Source organism: Panthera leo, chromosome D4 (genome assembly GCF_018350215.1).
Source record: "Panthera leo isolate Ple1 chromosome D4, P.leo_Ple1_pat1.1, whole genome shotgun sequence".
In the NCBI taxonomy this organism is placed as follows: Eukaryota; Metazoa; Chordata; class Mammalia; order Carnivora; family Felidae; genus Panthera; species Panthera leo.
The window spans coordinates 82,452,847-82,472,806 of NC_056691.1; the positions used below are offsets into that span (position 1 = coordinate 82,452,847).

The following is a 19,960-nucleotide window of genomic DNA, read 5'->3' on the forward strand; positions in this document are numbered from 1 at the left end:
GTTCAAGGTCGTACCGCTTGGAAGTACACAACCAGGCTTTGAACTCCAGGGCTTCCGTCCTTAAACCCAATGCCTTTTAGAGCCAAGTGCAAAGTACAACCATAAACTTCTTCTGAGGAGCAACTTGTGCCCAGATCATATATCCAGCAATGCCTACCAAGATTCAACAGCCTTCGGATTCTCGACACATACACGACGATAACGAGATCGTTTTAAAAGTGGAGACACCGCACGTCTGTCAGTTCCCAGCAACACAGGGGAAGGACCGGGCCAGTTATCCCATTCTCCTTCTAGGGATGGGAAGACAGCCAAATTTTTCTTGAATTATACGGGCGCTCAAATCAGCCCTAAACCTGACTGGTTTGGCTGGGCCCGAGGTCAGGACACAGAACGAGAGCTGCCTCGCTTGGAGACCAGGAGGCAGACCTAGAGAATGTGCTTTAACTAAGGGCTTTAGAGGACCTCAGGGAAGTCGCTCACAGGAAGCTCGAAGAGAGTGCATCCCTTATGTTACGTGACCATGACACTGCCTGAGGCTGAGGCAGCTCAGCAAGTGAGGCCTCAGTGCGAGACGGGAGACAAGGAACAGGAGGCTGGTGGCACGAGGCCGCCGCTCCCTGACCCCCACTTTGCGGACAGTATGTCCTGGGTGAAGGGAAAGCAGGTGTTTGCTCCTATTCTGGGTCTCGCTGAGACACATGACCGAATCAAAGTGGTAAAAAAAAAAAAATCTTAACATATAACTGTGGCTCATGGGGAAGCATAACCGAGAGTCACTGTCAGAGTTTGCACACGAAATGTACTGTCTGACATATACTCACCTGCTGTCACTTAAGACAATAAAATGCTACAAGTTAAAACAAAAGACAGAAACAAACAGGCCTGGCCGACAGCGCAGCCTAAGCTGGTCCCTCATCCCCACTCCGACCGGGGGTCGGCTGCCATCACCCGCCGGCTCAGGATGAAGGGAACTCTGTGCTCCTGACAGAAAAGGGCTGTCGGCAAGGTTGCCCTCCACGTTCTCTCCTATACAGAGTGACCCAGGTCCCCAAGCCAACTTCTCCGTTCTCCTTGGCCAGGAGTGGGCCGGGTAGGGGGGTATCAGATGAAAGCTTCCCACTGAAGCTGGGACAGTCGGTACTTTCTTTGGTTTGACCCGATGTCTTGAGATCTCCACAATAACTTCTCACCTCACAGGGCAGGCGGGGGACATGGATGAGGCAACTGAGGCTCAGGAAGGCTGAAGGGCCATGGAGGCGGGTAACACTGTTTCCCAGTCCTCTGTACACTCCACCCTGGCCGCACCTAAGAAGTGAATCCCCAGGACACCTTGCTTTCTCAAGGGTGGAGTAGAGGCCCCTTTAAAGGAAAAGGGCACTGGGACAGAGAGGGAAAGCACAGGCTTTGGGACTATCCGGCTCCTCCACTGGTTAGCAAGTCGTGTTGCTTCTCTGAGCCTCAGTTTCCCCATTTGTTAAGTGGAGAGGATCCGCAGTGAGAGCAGGTGAGTGTGAGGTCTGGGCACCGTATTTACATGCAGCTGGGGCTACCCGGGAGGGGAGGGATCTTAACAGTCACAGGGGCAGTACGACCTCTTTATGCCAAGAGGTAGGGCGAGGAGAGGGCGCCCTCCTGGCCTCACCACTCACACACACACACACACACACACACACACACACACACACACTCACTCTTCTAGGTGAATTCAACAACCAGATGAAGAGCTGGCTTCTTGTGACCCCTGCGGTACATTTCTCAGCCCTGACCAAACATGGATTTGTAAATGCCAAGAAGCTACTCACCGGCTCAATTTTCAGAGCGTTTCGGTAGCTGCCAAAGAAAGCGGCCTGGGCTTTGAGGAAGGCCCTGGCCACACCATCCCCCGTAGTTGTGGAGACCTTCTTCAGCCGGTTCTTCAGTGAAGAGATCTGGTGAGAGAGAGAGAGGAGACACAGGTTGAGGGCAGGGTGGGAGCATGGCCAGCTAAGCCCAACACGCACGGAGCTCCAGCAATTCCCCGGGCGGGGGATGGCTTTAATATCGCCGCTGCTGGGAGGACAAAATTGCATTCAGTATTAGGGTAGGTTTTCCAACTGGAATAGAAGGTCGTTCCTATTAGAGGGTATCAGATAAGAACAAAAACAAAACCACTTTCTAAGTAGTTTCAATGTACCAGGTAAGTGCTTTCACATCAATTTTCTAATTTAATTCTGTCAACAATCTTGCAAGGAAGGGATTAGTGTTCCTGTCTCACAAGGGGGAAAGAGTCTCAGAGAGGTTAGAATACAGGTCTAGGAACAAACCCAAGAAGTGGTTAATTGGAATATGAATTGAAAGTCTTATAATCTGAGCCCAAACCACACACATTATCTTGGTGCCAAATTACTCTTCCTCTTCAAATTACTTACATATTATTACTTACTTATATATTAGAAATAAATGGCTTATTTAGAACATACAATATATATCTCACATCTCATACTCTATACATTAAATAAGTATATTAAAAATTGTTTATCAAATGTATATAAATATATGTATAATATAAATTATTATATACTTCATGCTCTGAAGAAACAGTAGCAGCTTGTAGATATTTCCTCAAGAGATTTTAAAAAATAGACAAGAAAGCCATGGAACTGGGAAAAGCCACCAGAAATACTTAGTATATAAATGTAAGCTATAAGGTCTTACATGGTGGCTAGAACTACATTGCAAATTTGACTTAAGGGCCTCCTCGTGGTCAAAGCAAAAAGAGAAACACGAGTTGTGAGATTCTTTGTATCCACGTATTACAAACAAACCAGCCGAACAAATGAAAACACGTTTTCCTGGAAGTGGGAACTAAAAGAGATTTTTCCCTGTGAATCCTCAATGCAGGAAAGACTGTGTAACATGGTGGCTGTTGCCCCCAGTAACAGAGACAACATCAAGCTTCCTGGTCTGTTTTGAACATGCTTTCCGTCCCCCCTCGGGATGCCACACTGCACAACTTCCGGGCACACCATTCACACTGTGTTCCATATGAAAAGTACCCCGGGAACATGGCAATGTGGTAGCCTTGAGTCAATGGTGAGCAGGACCAGACATGGGCCCTGCCCTCATGAAGCTGACATTCCAGTAAGGAAAATACCAATCCGTGTGACCTTGCTACTGTGATGTGTGTATGACAGAGCTCACTAAGGAGGTCAAAGAAGGCTTCCTAGAGGGAATCAGGCTTGAACAGAAATCTAGAGGGTGGGGGCGCCTGGGTGGCTCAGTCGGTTGAGCATCCGACTTTGGTTCAGGTTATGATCTCACAGTTCATGGGTTCCAGCCCCGCATCAGGCTCTGTGCTGACAGCTCAGAGGCTGGAGACTGCTTCGGATTCTGGGTCTCCCTCTCTCTCAAAAATAAATAAGCATTTTTTAAAAATTCTAAAAAAAAAAAAGAAATCTGGAGGGGGAAGTATAACTTGGCAAAGAGGGGAAGGAACAGTACCAAACACAGGGGAAAAAAACCCGATGGTAAGAAGGAGTTCAGCGAATAGAAAGGACTGTAGGTTCCGTGGAGAGAATGGTGGAGAATATGGCTTTTATAAAACGAGGCGGGGGGCGGGAGGGAGGCAGAGGTCAGAGGTGCTGTGAGTACATTAAGGAGTTTTTTCCTTCTTCTTGAGGGAAATGTAAACCTAATGACGGTTTTTAAGCACACAGGTGACATTTCAGGAAGGTGTATGGGCTTAGATGTAGGACTATGTAACGGCCTGACATTATTCAAGAATAAAATAGAAAAATTAGATGCAGGCGGCCCATGAATCATCTACAAATTTTAATATGAATGAGTGATGCTCATTTTTCTGGGCATAGGCTCCACACTTTTCCTCAGATCCCTAAAGGTGCCTGTGAACCTAAAAATATTAAGGATCCCAGATCTGGGATAGATTACATAGACTTTAGAAATGCTCCTAGGACATTATTTCTTATTAACAAGCTTCTGATAAGGGATTTTTTAGTGGTTTACGAAGATATATTTTACATACCATAAAATGCACTCATTTGAAGTATATAGTTCAGCCGTTTTTATTTAGTATAATGACAAGGTTGTAGAACTATGACTATTACCTAATCCCCAAATACCGTCAGTTACTTCTCATTCCCGACCAGTCTCCCCCCACCTCCCTCCTTCACCCTGTCCTACGTACCCAGGAATCCCCCTTCTTTCTCTATGGATTTGCCGATTCTGGACATTTCACATCAATGGAATCACACAATATGCGGTCTTTTGTGACTGGCTCCCTTCACTTCGCATCACGCTCATTATAAACAAGGTTACTCCACGTTGTAGCACTTATCAATACTTCATTCTCTTTCACAGGTGAATAATATTCCGCCAAACGGACATACCACATCTTATCTATCCCATGTATTTATCTAAGGAATGGGTACCTGGGTTGTCTCCGCATTTTGGCCATTACGAATAACGCTACGGAGACAGCAGAGATTTTGAAGAAACTGAAGGGATAAAAAATCCTCTGTTGCCAGAGCCTGTGAAGATGAGCTGGAAGGGCACACGAAGTCATGGAGTGCTGTGCTTGGCACACAGTAAGTCACCATGGAGGGCTTGCCGAGCCGAGGGAAAAAAAATCCCGTGCTGTTGCTAATGGGGCGTGCTATGTGTTTGAGCAGTAAACTGAGCGAAGGTCGGGCTACGGCTGATGTCCTTCTCTGGGAAGTCAGAAGCGATGGGAATATTCACAGAGGGGGTTGGTTACCCTCTCTCTGCTTGGAAGTAGGCCAAGGAAAACAGTTTTCCTCTAGAAGGAGTTCTGAGTATGTCTCAACACCTGGGAGTAAATATCCCATTGATGGTGACCTCTCCTGTTCTGGGGCACATAAGCCCCGTGCCAGTCGTGAGAGCCCATGAAGAGCAAGGCAGGCCACTTGGCACCCAGGCAGACTCTGTCACGGACTTTCAACTTGAAACAGCAATGTGAAAAAGAAACATGCTTTATTAAAATGTTAAAATATATATATATATATATATATATATATATATATATATATATATATATATATATATGGCCCACTTCCCACCCTCCCAGTAACAGAAATGCTGCCTCTCCCAGGGACTAGGGTGACATTTCCATCCTTTGAAATGGTGCACGCCACTGTCACTCTCCTAGCTCCTCAAAGGCCTTGGGCCACCTGTGCTGCAGATTATTCCTCACTTAACCTTCCCCGGCCTTTCCCTTTCATTCGGGAGGTGTTTAATTACCTTGGATTCACAACGCTGCACTTCAGGTGAGCCTCTCCTAATGGCCTCATTATCATTTTACACAAAGAAGTCGTTGCTGATTGTAACTGAGCAAATACGAGTGTGTGCCTTCCCGCCTGCCCCAGCTGGTCTGAAACCAGCCAAGTGGTCCTGGGCTCTCGCTGCCCCCGTGACCACTTAGGCCAAGACTTCGGAAGACCTCTCCTCACCCGGCAACATGGAGAAGCTGCTGTCAGCACTTCCAACTTGGAAACTTCAAGCATATGTGCATCTGATAACCGGTGATAGCATTTTGTCCTTTAAATAAAAGCGAGGGCCGACGAAGGCTTAACATAACCCACAGTCATACATCTAAAACTGAACTTGCCGGGAGTACTCGCGGGGGTTCTGGTCAAATCATTAACATCGGGGTTCGCTGGGCATAATCTGGGGGTGATGGAAATGCTGATGAGGATGGCTTCCTCCTTTAATGAGGTATCGGGAGGAAGACAAACAGAAGAGGATACTGAATCGAATGCATCAGCTTCTCCCCCCACCCCGCCCCGCATCCCATCTTGGTCACTGCAGTGTCACCCAGCTCCTCTTTTCCAGGGCCAGAGGCAGATGTTAGATTCCACACTTCTCCTTCCTCACCCACTACCACCCTCCATATCTTACCAGCACCACCCCAAACAGGTCCCAAATCCGCCCTCTCCTCTCCGTGCCCATGACCAGGGCACTGTGCCATCCAGCTCCACCCACCCTCTCTGGCCCAGACTGGTGGAGTAGCTTCCTAGACGAGCTCTCGGTCTCCAGTGTCCCCTCAGTGCCACCCACCCACAGCTGTCCCAGTAATGTCAGAAACATACGAATCCAGTCACTTCAATCCCTCCGTCAAAATCCTTCAACGCCCCCGCCCTTGGCCATCACCGCCTGCAGAAAAACATCGCAATGTCTCAAGAGTCGTTGTTGACGCTCTGCTCAACTGGCCTCACTTCCCTCAGCCCCACTTAACATATATTGGACGGGTAGTGAATTACTATCCAGAAGCCTACACCACTCTCCAGCCCATACACACGGTGACTACTCAGACAGCGTGGTCTCTTGTCCCTTCCTGTCCTTTTTGTGAACATCTATTCACCCTCTGAGAGAGCATCCAGATGCCCATAAACGGGGGCCAAGGAAGTAAATTATACCACATCCTCACAACGAAATATTGCATAACTGCTAAGAAGTATGTGATAGCAGTTGAACTGATGTGAAAAGATGTCCACCAAATACTGCCAAGTGGGAGGAAAAATGAAAGTTGCAGAGCAATATATACAGCATGAATCATTTAAAAATTTATATATGCATATACATATATATATGCTTATATATGTAGTAAAAATCTAAAATGCCATGTATCAAACTTTAAGTATGCAGGGATGCTTTTGTTTTCCGTTTTATGCACTTTTGATTGTTTTGATTATCCTTTATTAAAAAGCATATGTTCCTTTTATAATAAAGAATTTAAATGAGGTATTTTTCCTTAATGGTCAAATGAAAGATTGCCCTGGGTTAAGGGAAAAGAGGGAATCCAGATGTCCCCTCATCTGCAAAGCCTTCCCTGACCCCTAAAACAGGGTTAATGACACCCTGCTGAGGCCGCTTGGACCGCAGAGGTGAACTGCGGCTACCACGTCTCCTGCTCGACTGAGTTCCCAGAAGGGCCAGCAGTGCTTGGCTGGTGTAACCATTCAGCCCTTGCTGCTACATGAAGGAACAGGCGAAAGAATGTTTTGATATCCTAAGTGGCATTTCCAGGGGCTGAGCCATTCTGCTTGGAGGAAAGTCTAGGATCACATTCTTCAAGCAGACTGATCACTACAAGAACCTGGTCTCAGTCGGGAAGGACTGGGGGAGAAACAGCTACCCATCCATTCCCCTTCTGCAGAAAGCCACCGCTTGGATGCAGCCGGAACTGCAGGGAAAACGAACCTCCGGATGCTGAAGCAGTCGAGGCGGACAGCCAGCCCAGCCTTAACACTGTAAATGCAACATGTGCAACGACAAAAGCAGTATTTCCCACCCCACCCTCACCCCCCGCCCCCGCACCGTGTTCTTGTTTCACCTGGTCACTGAAGGCTCTACCTCACAGATCTTGATTTCACCTGCTTCTCTGTCCCCATGCACTCCTCAGGTGGCAGGGCAGCCTGACTCACCTAATTTTAAGATCAGAAACCTGGCTTTCCTACTTTCTTAACCTTTCTGAGCTTCCATTTCCTTTGCTGTAAAATGACGTATCTGCAACCTACTTACGTTGTGAAGATTACAATATAATGGGCGTAAAATGGATAGTGGATATAGCGGATAGCCTAATTTGCTTTGGTATTCATGCTTCCTCTTTTACCTGGACTATTGCAACCATCTTTCAAGTGGTGGCCCTTCTATTTTCACCCTGGTCTAAGACAACCTTTGCGTGAACTTGCCTTTCTAAAACAAGAGGCTACATCATATCACTCCCTTCCTCTAAAATTTTTGATGGCTCCAGTGGTGCTGGGTGGCTCAGTCGGTTAAGCCTCTGACTTTGGCTCAGGTCATGATCTTGTGGTTCTTGGGTTCGAGCCCCATGTTGGGTTCTGTGCTGACAGCTCAGAGCCCGGAGCCTGCTTCAGATTCTGTGTCTCCCTCTCTCTCTGACTCTCCTGTGTTTGCGCTCTGTCTCAGTCTCTCTCTCTCTCTCTCAAAAATAAATAAACGTTGAAAACAATTTTTTAATTTTTGGTGGCTCTATAGTGCTCACATAATCAAAGTCCAAATTTCTTAGCACAATATTCAAGGCCCTCTATGGGCTCGGCTCAAGCTCCATTTCCAACGCTGCCTTCTACTGAATTTCAGAGGTCTCCAAACCACCCCTAAGCCTGGGATATTCTTTATCCTATTCTTGAACAAAATCCTTTCATTAAAAAAAAAAAAAGCCCCTTTCTGTGACACCCTCTGTCAGAACAAATACCTCTTTCTTAGGGCACAGTAGCTTACTCCTTCCATTGATCCTAATCTTCGCAGGCCCCATGCTGGAGATGTGCCGGGAACAGGTGCGGATGGCCAGGACCCAGTGCAGGAGAGCTGTCTGTAGTCAGGCTCCCCCAGAAGAGCCACAGGCAGCTTGCTGCTACTCCAAAAGGGGCTCTCGGGTGGTATATATCATCATCCTCATATTTAGCTTTCTGAATAACCAGTATTTTTACATATCTTCTTCCCCACCAGAATGAAGATAACTTATCAGCGCTCAACAGATACAGGTTTCTTTTTATTTTAGTTTACTTTTTTTAATGTTTACTTATTTTTGAGAGAGAGAGAGAGAGAGACAGACAGACAGTGTGTGAGCGGGGGAAGGGCAGAGAAAGGAGGAGACACAGAACTCGAAGTGGGCTCCAGGCTCCGCGCTGTCAGCACAGAACCCAACGCAGGGCTCGAACTCACGAACTGTGAGATCATGACCTGAGCCGAAGTCGGACGCTTAATCAACGGACCCACCCAGGCGCCCCGGATTTATTTTGTTATTACTCGGTTGCAACTTGTGGGCGGGGAGGCAGGAAGGTGGAGATAAAGACGGCCCACGATTCACCTACCCCCCTCTAAGACGCTCCTATCCACTTCTGACAGGAAAAGGGATCTACAAAATACTGCCAGACGGTGAAAAACGCAAGTTGCTGAGCAATATATATGGCAAAAATCGAAAGCGCCACGTATCAAGCATGAACTATGCAGGGATGCTTTCACTTTCTATTTTATGCACTTCTGATTGTTAGGATCTTTCGGTAGCATCCCCACTGCTTGGAGGATAAAGACTAAAGTCCTAGCCTGGCCTGCAAGGCCCGGGGTGATTGGCCTCAGCCTCTCTCAGATTCGAGGCTCTGTATCCCCTCCATGGCGTCCACCCTCTGGACTCCGGTCACACTGGCCTCTCGTGCACCCCAAGACCTCTGGTGGGCCTGGTCCTCCGGAGTGCTCCCAACACCATGACCCCCTTGCCCACAACCCAGCGCTGTCCAATAGGCCCGTCTGCCAATAATTTATTGCCTGTGTCGTCTGCTGTGGTAGCTGCAACTGAGTGCTCGAAATGCTCCTGGTGTGATTGAGGAACTGAAGTTTTTATCTTATTCCATTGTAATCAATTAAAATTTAAATAGCCACAGGCGAATAGTGGCTACCGTACTGAACAACGACCCGTCATCTTCCAGGTCTCAGCTCAAATATAATCACTTCCTGGGTCTGACCACTCAGAGTAGACCAAGGTTCCCTGTCACATACTCTCCTTGCACCGTTCCTTCAATGTGAAATGGTGCATGTTGCAACAATCCCATAAATGTCTCTTTTCTATTAGGCTGGACATTCTAGGAAGGCAGGAACCATGACCATCCTCAGGGCTGGCACAACACTTCAAGCAGAGAGTTTTAAAAAGTCTGACTCAGGTAGCCTGTGCAAGGGGCCCCACTTCTCGCCTTAACTGCCCAGTGTTAGAAATGAAGTCAAAAGGGGGCGCCTGGGTGGCTCAGTCGGTTAGGCGTCCGACTTCGACTCAGGTCATGATCTTGTGGTCTTGTGAGTTCGAGCCCCACGTTGGGCTCTGTGCTGACAGCTCAGAGCCTGGAGCCTGTTTCGGATTCTGTGTCTCCCTCTCTCTCTGACCCTCCCCCGTTCGTGCTCTGTCTCTCTCTGTCTCAAAAATAAATAAATAAATAGATAGATAGATAGATAGATAGATAAATAAATAAAAGAAATGAAGTTAAAAGATTTTTTTGTTTTGCCCAGACATCCAGCAGCACCTGGAAAGAGGCACTAGAATCACACTTTCTTTCTCCCTTTAAAAATGGCCTGTAAGGGGGCTCCTGGGTGGCTCAGTTGGTTAAGCGTCTGACTTCAGCTCAGGTCATGATCTCCTGGTTCAGGAGTTTGAGCCCCACATCGGGCTCTGCGCTGACAGCTCAGAGCCTGGAGCTTGCTTCAGATTCTGTGTCTCCCTCTCTCTCTGCTCCTCCCTTGCTCACACTCTGTTTCTCTCTCTCAAAAACAAATAAACATTAAAAAACAATTTTTTTTTTTAAATGGCCTGTAAGGACCAAGCCACATTGATTTTTCCTTTCCTGAACAGACTAGATATCAAGGCTGCTATAAGATCCCCCGGGCAATGCCTGGGTCTGGAGAGGAGAGAAGGAACTATTGCCTTGTTTTCCTATTTTCAGGGACACAGATACATTGGCTCCCTCTACTACCTTCACATGGGCAATGAAAAATGGCAGTGTATCTACCAATGCCTTCGTTCTTGCCTCAAATTTGAAGCACAAAGTCTTGATGTGTAAAGGCAATCCCACCCTACTGTCTGAAACCAGGAATTCATTAGGAGAAAGGAAGAGGAATTAGTATTTATCAAGCCCCTGACTAGGTACCAAACACCATGGCAGGTGTTTTCATACCCAGCATTGTATTAAAAACGTTACAACTGGGGGCGCCTGGGTGGCTTGGTCGGTTAAGCGTCCGACTTCGGCTCAGGTCGTGATCTCACAGTCCGTGAGTTCGAGCCCCGCGTCGGCCTCTGTGCTGACCGCTCAGAGCCTGGAGCCTGTTTCAGATTCTGTGTCTCCCTCTCTCTCTGCCCCTCCCCTGTTCATACTCTGTCTCTGTCTCAAAAATAAATAAACGTTAAAAAAAATTAAAAAAAAAAAACATTACAACTGGGCTAGACAGGCATGGTTATCCCCACTATATAGATAAGGAAAGTGAGCCACAGCACCATGTCACATGGCCAGACCAAAGTCAAGCCCAGGTCTGTCTTACTCCAAGTCTGTGCAACTTCATGGATTCTCACTGCTGCCAGGATTTCTTAAGACCAGCAAATTAGATTTGTCCTTGATACTGGTTTATTTCTTCCCCAACTTAAATCTATCTCCATTATTGCTTCCTCTCATTCCTTGTTTTTCTGTTTCTTTCTTGAGAACATGGTTGTACCTTGACCTCAGTTGGCTTTAATTGCTTCTTCTGCATCCCATTTTCCCCTCAAAGATCCTGGTTCTCCATGGGGGAGTGGAGACCGTGCTAGTTACGTGGAGCTCCAAGCAGGAGCTGGCTATGACCCTCGGGGCCCAGGCTGCTGCTCCCCTCTGTCTCTCTCCTGACATCTCACTGGTTGAGCATTAAGTCAGAAAGTTAGAGGCAAGCCTTACAATCTAAGCAGTTTTTGTTAGACAAAAGGATCAATTTTCATTATGTGAATGGCTACTTCACTATACGCTATAATGGCTTTGTTGAGCATCTTAAAAACTATCAAGTCCTTAAAATGCCACTCTTGGAGTAAAAAAGTAGAATTTTGAAACAAAAAGGCCCATTTCCACTATCTGCCTAACAATAGTGCACCACATACTAGAGCCCTCCAGCCCCCCAACCTCATGCATTGAATCTAAGTACCCCGGCATTTTAAACTGAAAAACAGAAGCAACAACTTTGCATTCTTCTACCTATTTGTAATCTTCTTCTTCTTCCAAAAGCCCCCCCCCCTTTTTTTTTTGCCCAGAGGAAGTGAAATTGTCTTTGTTTTCCCTATAAAACAATTTAGCTTTAACACACACACACACACACACACACACACACACACACACACACACAATTAATGCAGCTGAAAATCCTGCCCAAGCTAAAGGAGGCTACAAGCAAGAGCTGAGCTCTGAGTAAATGTGTATTTATATTATTAGGTGGTCATTCAATAAAGGGATTATTTCTAACCAAATATGTGCATGCGAGTATGCCTATATATATACATGCATCCGGGGAGTATTTTAAAAGAAGGGTTTTCTCCCCCATACTTCTGGCAGTTTAGGTTTAAAGGTCAGATTTAAACTATCACCATGTTTCACAATGCAATCTGTGCAGTGCCGCGTAATGAAATGGTTCAGTAAAGGTGCTCGTGGAAATTCTTTTAATTAGGTCTAAGGCTTTTCAGTTGTCAACATGAATAAACCAAGAACCATTCTCTTGCAAACACAAGGCACAAAATACAAATGTAAGTTACCTTTGAAAAAACAGATACACACTTGCAAAAGGGAAGTTACATGTTTTTTTTTTTTTTTTACAACATATTCTCTGCCGATTTTTTTTTAAATGCCAACATCTTTCAACAACAAAATGGACTGCAAATCAAAAATAAAGGGGTTGGTCTATTTTTAATGAACCAGGACACTAATGCCTGGTTCTAATTTGAAGTATTTGCAGGAAGACTAAAGTTAATCATAACTAAAAATGTTGATCAAGAGATTAATGACGTTCTTCATGGGCAAAAGCCATCTATCCATTTAACTATAATTAATTCTATAGATCAGCGGTATTTCAGTCAGACATGTGAACGTCTCAGAATGACTCCTGCAAATTGAATGATATCTATTAAAAATGTACCAAAAGGCACTTTTGCCCTCACCACCACTATATGAGACCTAAAAGATGAGTATATCACAGCAGGAACATCATCAAGACTCCTGCCTTTCAAAGCGATGTTGACAAACGAAACTACTCAGACTGGGAATCTTTAGCCATCAGTTCAAAGCTAAATCTAGGGATGGAAATTCTCAAAATGAAAACTGTAAGAACACGGTACCATTGCTTGGGGAAGTTGGATTATATTCACACTGAGCTCTGATGGAAAAAGCAAAACTAAATAAATAATTCCAAGTACCACCAGCAGCTCAGATTTAGATGGATGGATACAAAGGTGCTTGGTTGCTAAAAGCCAACTGGCTTTTGGACTTGAGGAAGAATGAGGCAACTCAAATGGAAGGACCGCAGCATGTAACATGCATGTGTAATGAATCAGTGCGTTGACTGACCAATGAATGAATGTATGTCTAGCAAACCCTGAGCATGAAGGTACAATACCCAAAAGTGTGCTGATTTAGTCTGGGGTCAAATTCTGCTTTAGATGCTGGCTATTTGCTGGTGACTTAACCTCTTCTCTTCATCTATAAAAAAGGGGCAAAGTACCCCCCCCACCACCACCACATTTGTTTCAGAACTGTTACCCAGATTAAATGTCAACATTTTCTGAGCCTCTAGCACAGTGCCTGGCACAGAGTAGGAGCCTCATAGATGGTGACTATTTTTCCATACAACTCCACTCCAAAGCCAAAACAACCCTAGCCACTACTGTAGCATAAAAATAAAATAGCGGACTCACAATTAACATTTTCTAGGGCATCAATTACTGAAATGTCACTCATTATGCTATGCTAAACCCGGTGGGTTTATTTAGTGACCCAAACTCGGTGTGTATTTGGGAGTTAATGAAGTGCACGGTGTTTACAAAGATAAAAGCGGGATTTGTCTCAGCAACAATCCTGGGCTGGATGGATGTAGATTTCCACGCTCAGGGATGCAGCCAGGCCGGATCCATGGTAGATCACATGGATACATCCCCACAGAGTGAGATATCTTCCAATGGGATCTGGGCATCTCCACCTCCTCGGGGGAGAAAAAAAACAGGAAGGGGGGGGGGGTGGGAAGTGTGTATAATAGATGTGTTTCACAGTGTCCCTGCTGTGATGAACAACTTGATCCACTTACAGTTCCAAACACATGATGCATAAAAGAGCTGACAGAAATTCAATTCTTGCAAAGAAAAGCATCTGCTCTCTAGTGGGAACGGCCAAATATTAAGCAGTTTTAAGGCAGGGCAAAGACCTAGAGGAGCGCACTTCATTATCTGGATAGCCAGAGTAAAGAAATGCAGAGGATTACAAACGGACGGACGAAAAAGTAGCCGAGATTCCAAGCGTTAATTACCCAGAGTACAAGGATTCAAGTTAAATCTTTGTTACGACAAATATTAAACCCAGCTGTGTTTATGTAGCAGTTGTGAAAAAGGAGAAAAAAAGAAACCCATGTACAATATCTGTGAGCTCTGCCAGTTAATTGAATCCGCTGGCAGCCCTTCCTCTACCACGAGCCAAACATCCTCAAAGATAAAATGTAGCTTTTAAACAGACCTGGGGAAACGGAATCAAGAAATTTCAACCAATAAAACACAACTCTTTACTGGTATAAAAGTAAAGTAAAATTCAGTAATGAAAGGAAGGAAGTCTTTTAAACATTTACTGCATTCCAAAGCTTGGAGTTGCGGTTTATTGCTGAGGTCTCTTCTGATGTCCCACAGTGCTCCTGCTCCAGCATCTTTAATGAAGTCCCATAAACCCCCATAAAATACTTGATTGTTGACAAATCGTACGCACACACTCAGGGCAAGGCCCACTGGGTCAGGATGCTCCTGCCCTCGCTGTATGAAATTTACAAGTCATGGAGTGGACACCGTCAAGGAGAGTGGCCAACACAGAACAGAGTCCTACAGACAAGGACTTAAAAGCATGAGGGGTGAATGGTGATAGGTAGACACCTGAAGACATACCAACCAGGAAGCCCAAAGCCCAAACATTCAAGTGTTTCAGATGAGGGGAAGAAAGATGATTTTTCTATCATAAACCTGGTGATAATATTATAGAAAATTTAGAAAAATAGAGAAAAATGTTAACTCATAGCTTTACTACCTTTTTTTTTTTTTTAAATGTTTATTTATTTTTGAAGGGGAGAGAGACAGAGCATGAGCAGGGGAGGAGCAGAGAGCGAGGGAGACAAGGAATCCGAAGCAGGCTCCAGGCTCTAAGCTGTCAGCAAGTGCCCAACGCGGGGCTCGAACTCACAAAGTGTGAGATCATGACCTGAGCCGAAGTCGGACACTTAACCGACTGAGCCACCCAGGTGCCCCACAGCTTTACTATCTTAACACCCTACTGCTGGCAATTTGGGAGATCTTTTAAAAATCTTTTACTTCTGTGTATATGGCTATTTTTCTTCATTGTCTCATAGTAGATGTGTCATTTATTCTGCTTTTTTTCCACTAAGTTGCATCTTTAGCATTCCCTGTGTTGCCCACAGTCTTCATAACCATCATTTTTAATGACTGTAGGGTGCACTCCACTGAATAGCAAATGGATACATTACCTTAATTACTCCTCCTAATTTTGGATATTAAGGTTGCTTCCAACTTTGGTTAACAAAACATCAACAATGCTATTTGGTTAGGTGGCTTTCTCCATTTAGAAGTATTTACCAGAAAAAAAATCTTAGAAGTCGAATTATTGAGTCAAAAAAAGAATACACATCTTAACGTCCTATTTAAATATATCATGATATAACAAAGCCTGTTATAAAAGAGCATCACTCAGGCTACAAAAAGCATGGAGTGAAAAAAGGAAAAGAGTAAGCAGACAGTAAAGGCCTCCACATACATTTGCTTACACAAAAGCCTACAAATTTCAGGCCAAAGAATATTAAAAAAAAAGGCCCTAACTGAGCCATGGGAAATCTTGTTCCCCAGTAATAAAATGTGGTACGTCCACATCACTGGAAGCCTGGAAGAATTTGAGTTCCCTTTTATCAAGCTTTTTAAAAGCTCTCCAAACTATGTACTGGCCAAGCAGCCTATACTTACTTAATGCTCTTGAAGGAACAAGAGATGTTATTTAAAATTTAGGAGAGAAACAGATGAAGAGTGTTTCGTTAAATGGCTGTGGAGGGAGGGGACATTATGTTTCTGTTCTCAGCATCCACATGGGCTTGAGATAAACATGAAGTCTATAAACAGGCGTGGAAATCAATAAGAGACGTACTATCTTTGCAACATTCCTCCTCTAAAATCCACAGCTGGGGAACAATACAATATTGTCAGTGAGAACGGCAAATCTGCAAGTCTCATGGAACCCAGCAAAATACAATAGCATTAACCTGGTCAACCTGTTTTTCTTCCTTTTTTTTTTTTTTTTTTTTTAAGGTAGAAAAAGATAACAGACGTAAGATTACAGAAGTTGAGACGAAACTATCTAGGTACCTACTAGAAAGCCAGAACCACCCTACCTCCCAAGTTACCCCTTTCCCCGTGTTCATAGATCACATGAAAATCAAGAGTGATGTTCTGAAAGCAACTCGATATTGGAGCCTCCTTTTTAAATTTATTTCCAAGTCCTCTCGTTTTTAAAAATGAACATAAGTCATAACTGATGTATGACAGAATGCATAGAAAGTACAGCTGGAGGAGTTGTGACAAATGTATGGACCCGTGTAACCACCACCAAAATCAAGACACAGAATGCTTTCTTCACCCCAAAATGTGCCCTGGTGCCCTTGTCAGTCACTCCTTGCCTTCTCCAACCCAGCCCAAGGCAACCACTGGTCTGCTTTCATCCACCAAAGACTAGCTTTTGCTCTTCTAGAATTCTATATAAATAAAATCATATAGTATATTCTCTTACATCTGGCTTCTTTTACTCAGTGTTAGGTATTTCAGATTCGTCTATGTTGTCGGGCAGATCAGTTGTTTCTTTTTGTTGCTGAGTAGTATTCCATAAGTATATCACTGTTTATACAATCACCAGGTGACGGACACCTGGGTTGTTTCAGTTTTTGGCGATTATGAACAAAGCCGCTGAAGACATGCACATACAGATATTTGTGTGCACATAAGTTTTAATTTTCTTGGGTGAATACTTAGGAATGAAATAGTTGGTCAAATAGTAAACCTATGTTTAACATACACATTTATAAGAACTGTAGTCATTTTATTTGGGTTGTACCAGTGGGTATATGGTGGTACACTCACTGTAATATTAACCTGCTCCTTCAAGGAGCATGTGTTTGCGTATTCATTGGCCATTTGAAGATCTTTTACTGTTAAGTGTCTCTTCAAGTTTAACTGGGCTATCTCCTTATTACAGGGTTTAAGACTTCTTCATATAACCTGGATAAAAACCCATTTTCATATATAGGTAGGGAGAATATTTTCTCTCAGGCTATGGTTTGCCTCTTCATTTTTTCAATGATGTCTTTTGAAGAGGGTAAGTTTTTACTTTTATTAGGTTTGATTGATTGCTTTTGCTTTTATGATGCGTGCCTTCTATGTCTACGAAATCTTTGCCTACCCCAAGCTCATGAAGATTTCCTCCTCTATTTTCTTCTGCTCATTTTATAGTTTTTGCTTCTATATTTACGTCCAGAATCCATTTTGAACTAGAATTTACGTGAGGTAAAAGTAGATTCATTTTGTTTCTCTGTGGATATCCAGTTGCTCTGGTAACATTTGTTGAAAAACCTATCATCTCTCTATTAAATTACTTTGGCATATTTGTTGGAGATCAGTTGGGTCTAATTCTGAAATATTTATTCTGTTCTATCGAACTATATATGTACACTTATTGTAATTTTATAGTAAGTCTCAAAAGGAGGCAATGTAAGTCCTACAACTTTGTTCTTTTTCAACATTGTTTTGGCTATTCTAGATCTTTCGCATATTCATATACATTTTAGAATTAGCTTGTCAAGTTTTTTTTTTTTTTTTTTTTAAGCCATCTGGAATTTGGGTTGGGAATATATTGAATCTATAGATCAATTCAGGGAAAATTAACATCTTTAAAATATGGAGTCTTCCAATCGAAAATATGGAATATCTCTCCATTTGTTTAGGTCTTTTAGGTTTTTTTCTCAGAAATATTTTATAGCTTTTAGTATACAAATCTCACATGTTTTGTTAAATTTATTCCTCAATATTTTGTGTGCCATTTTAAATGGCACTTAAAATTTTTCACTTTTCAACTGCTTATCACCACTATATAGAAATATATTTAGCTCTTGTATACTGACCTTATCCTACGTGCTTGCTAAATTAATTTACAAGACTCCTTAGGATCTTCCATACACATGATCATATCTGAAAAAAAGACGATTTTACTTCGTCCTTTTTTTCTTCCTTGTCTTAGCAAAGCTGGTTAGAACCACTAGTACATTGCTGAATAGAAATGGGAAGAGCAGACATTCTTTTGGTTGTCATTCTGAGAGGAAAAAGCATTCATTCTTTCATCAGTAAGTAAGATGTTAGCTGTAGGTTTTTCCAAGATGCTCTTGATCACAATGAGGAAACCTCGTTTGTAAAGAGCTCTTAACATGAGAGGGGTTGAATTTTTCCTAAAATATGTGGTTCTATGAGGTATTAGCCTTTTTATAGATTGTATTCAATTCGTCAAAATTTTGTTAAAGATTTTTACATCTGTATTTATGAGGCATATTGGCCAGCACTTTTCTTGTAGATTCTTCATGTGCTTTTCATGTCAGAGTAATGCTAACCTCCGAAAATAAGGCGGGAGCTGTTCCTTTCCCCTTTATTTTCTCAAAAAGGTTAGTGTAAGGTGCTATTTGTTCTTCCTTAAATGCATGATAGAATTAACCAAACTATCTGGCACTGGAATTTTCTCTGTGGGAAAGTTTTAATTACAAATTCAAATTTATTTAATAGAAATAGTGCTACTTTTTCTGTTTTCTATTTCTTATTGAGTAACTTTTGGTAATTTGTGTATTCAAAGAATTTGATTATCTAATTTATCAAAATTATAGGCACAGAGTTCTTTATAAAACTCTCTTATTTCCTTTTTAAAAAATATCCTTTTGGGGCACCTGGGTGGCTCAGTCAGTTAAGCATCCAACTTCGGTTCAGGTCATGATCTCACAGTCCGTGGGGTCGAGCCCTGCGTCAGGCTCTGTGCTGACAGCTCAGAGCCTGGAGCCTGTTTCGGATTCTGTGTCTCCCTCTCTCTCTGCCCCTCCCCCACTCATGCTCGCTCGCTCTCTCTCTCTCTCTCTCACAAAATGAATAAACGTTAAAAAAACTTTTTTAAATATCCTTTTTATTTTGCAATATTTTTATACTTCCAGAAAAGTTGCAAAGATACTACAGGGAGTACCTATACACTCCACGGTTTGTTTCCCTAATAGATCTTATATTACTAGAGCACATTTGTCAAAACTAACACATTATTAACTAAACTCTAAACCTCATTGTGATTTCACCAATTTTTCCAGTAGTGTTCTTTTTCTATCCCAGTATCCAATCCAGAATTCCACCTTGTATTTAGTTTGTCATTTCTCTTCAGTCTTCTCTGGTCTGTGACAGTTCCTCAGGCTTTCCTATGCTTTTTATGACCTTGACAGCTTTTCAAATTTTATTTTAGGGAAAGAGAGAGACACACATGAATGGGGGAGAGGGAAAGAGAGAGTGAAACTTAGGCAGGCTCCACACTCAAACCTACGACCGTGGGATCATGACCTGAGCCGAAACTAAGAGTCAGACACTCAACCAACTGAGCCACCCAAGGTGCCCCTGGCCTTGACAGTTTTGAAAAGTACTAGTCAGGTATGTTATAAGATATCCCGCAATTTTCGGTTAACTGAAGTTTTTTGTCATTATTTGGGTTTTTGGAAAGAATGCCTGAGAGGTCATGTATCCTTCTCATCATATCAAGGTTACATAATCTTCACACAACATCACTGGTGACATTAAACTTGATCACTTGAAGAAGTGCTTGACATCTGTCCATTCAAGTTACACTTTCTCCCTTTACAGACTCTGTTTCTTGGAAGTAAGTCCAGCCCCCACTCAAGTGTATGTGTGTTGCAGGGGGTGGGGTGGGGTGGGGTGGGGTGGGGTGGGGACGATTAAGCTCCTTCTCCTGAGAGGACAGTATCTACAGATATTTGGAACTCTTCTATGAGCAACATTTGCCTCTCATCTCCCACCAACTCTCTATTGGCTGGTATTTGCATGGTGTACCTTTCCCATGCTTTTACTTTTCATCTGGCTGACTCTTTGAGATGAAATTCTTGT

The 19,960-nt window shown here is 43.5% G+C and overlaps 1 protein-coding gene across 5 annotated transcripts in view; it reads right to left on the reverse strand.

Annotated features, from left to right (window-relative positions):
- The window catches only part of DENND1A (DENN domain containing 1A), a 508,975-nt gene that overhangs the window by 152,267 nt on the left and 336,748 nt on the right, over positions 1-19,960 (reverse strand). For all 5 annotated transcript variants that reach the window (XM_042912620.1, XM_042912618.1, XM_042912619.1 and 2 more), the window contains one exon: positions 1,803-1,928. In XM_042912620.1, coding sequence (XP_042768554.1) covers positions 1,803-1,928 — 126 coding nt within the window. The remainder of the gene's footprint in view (positions 1-1,802; positions 1,929-19,960) is intronic.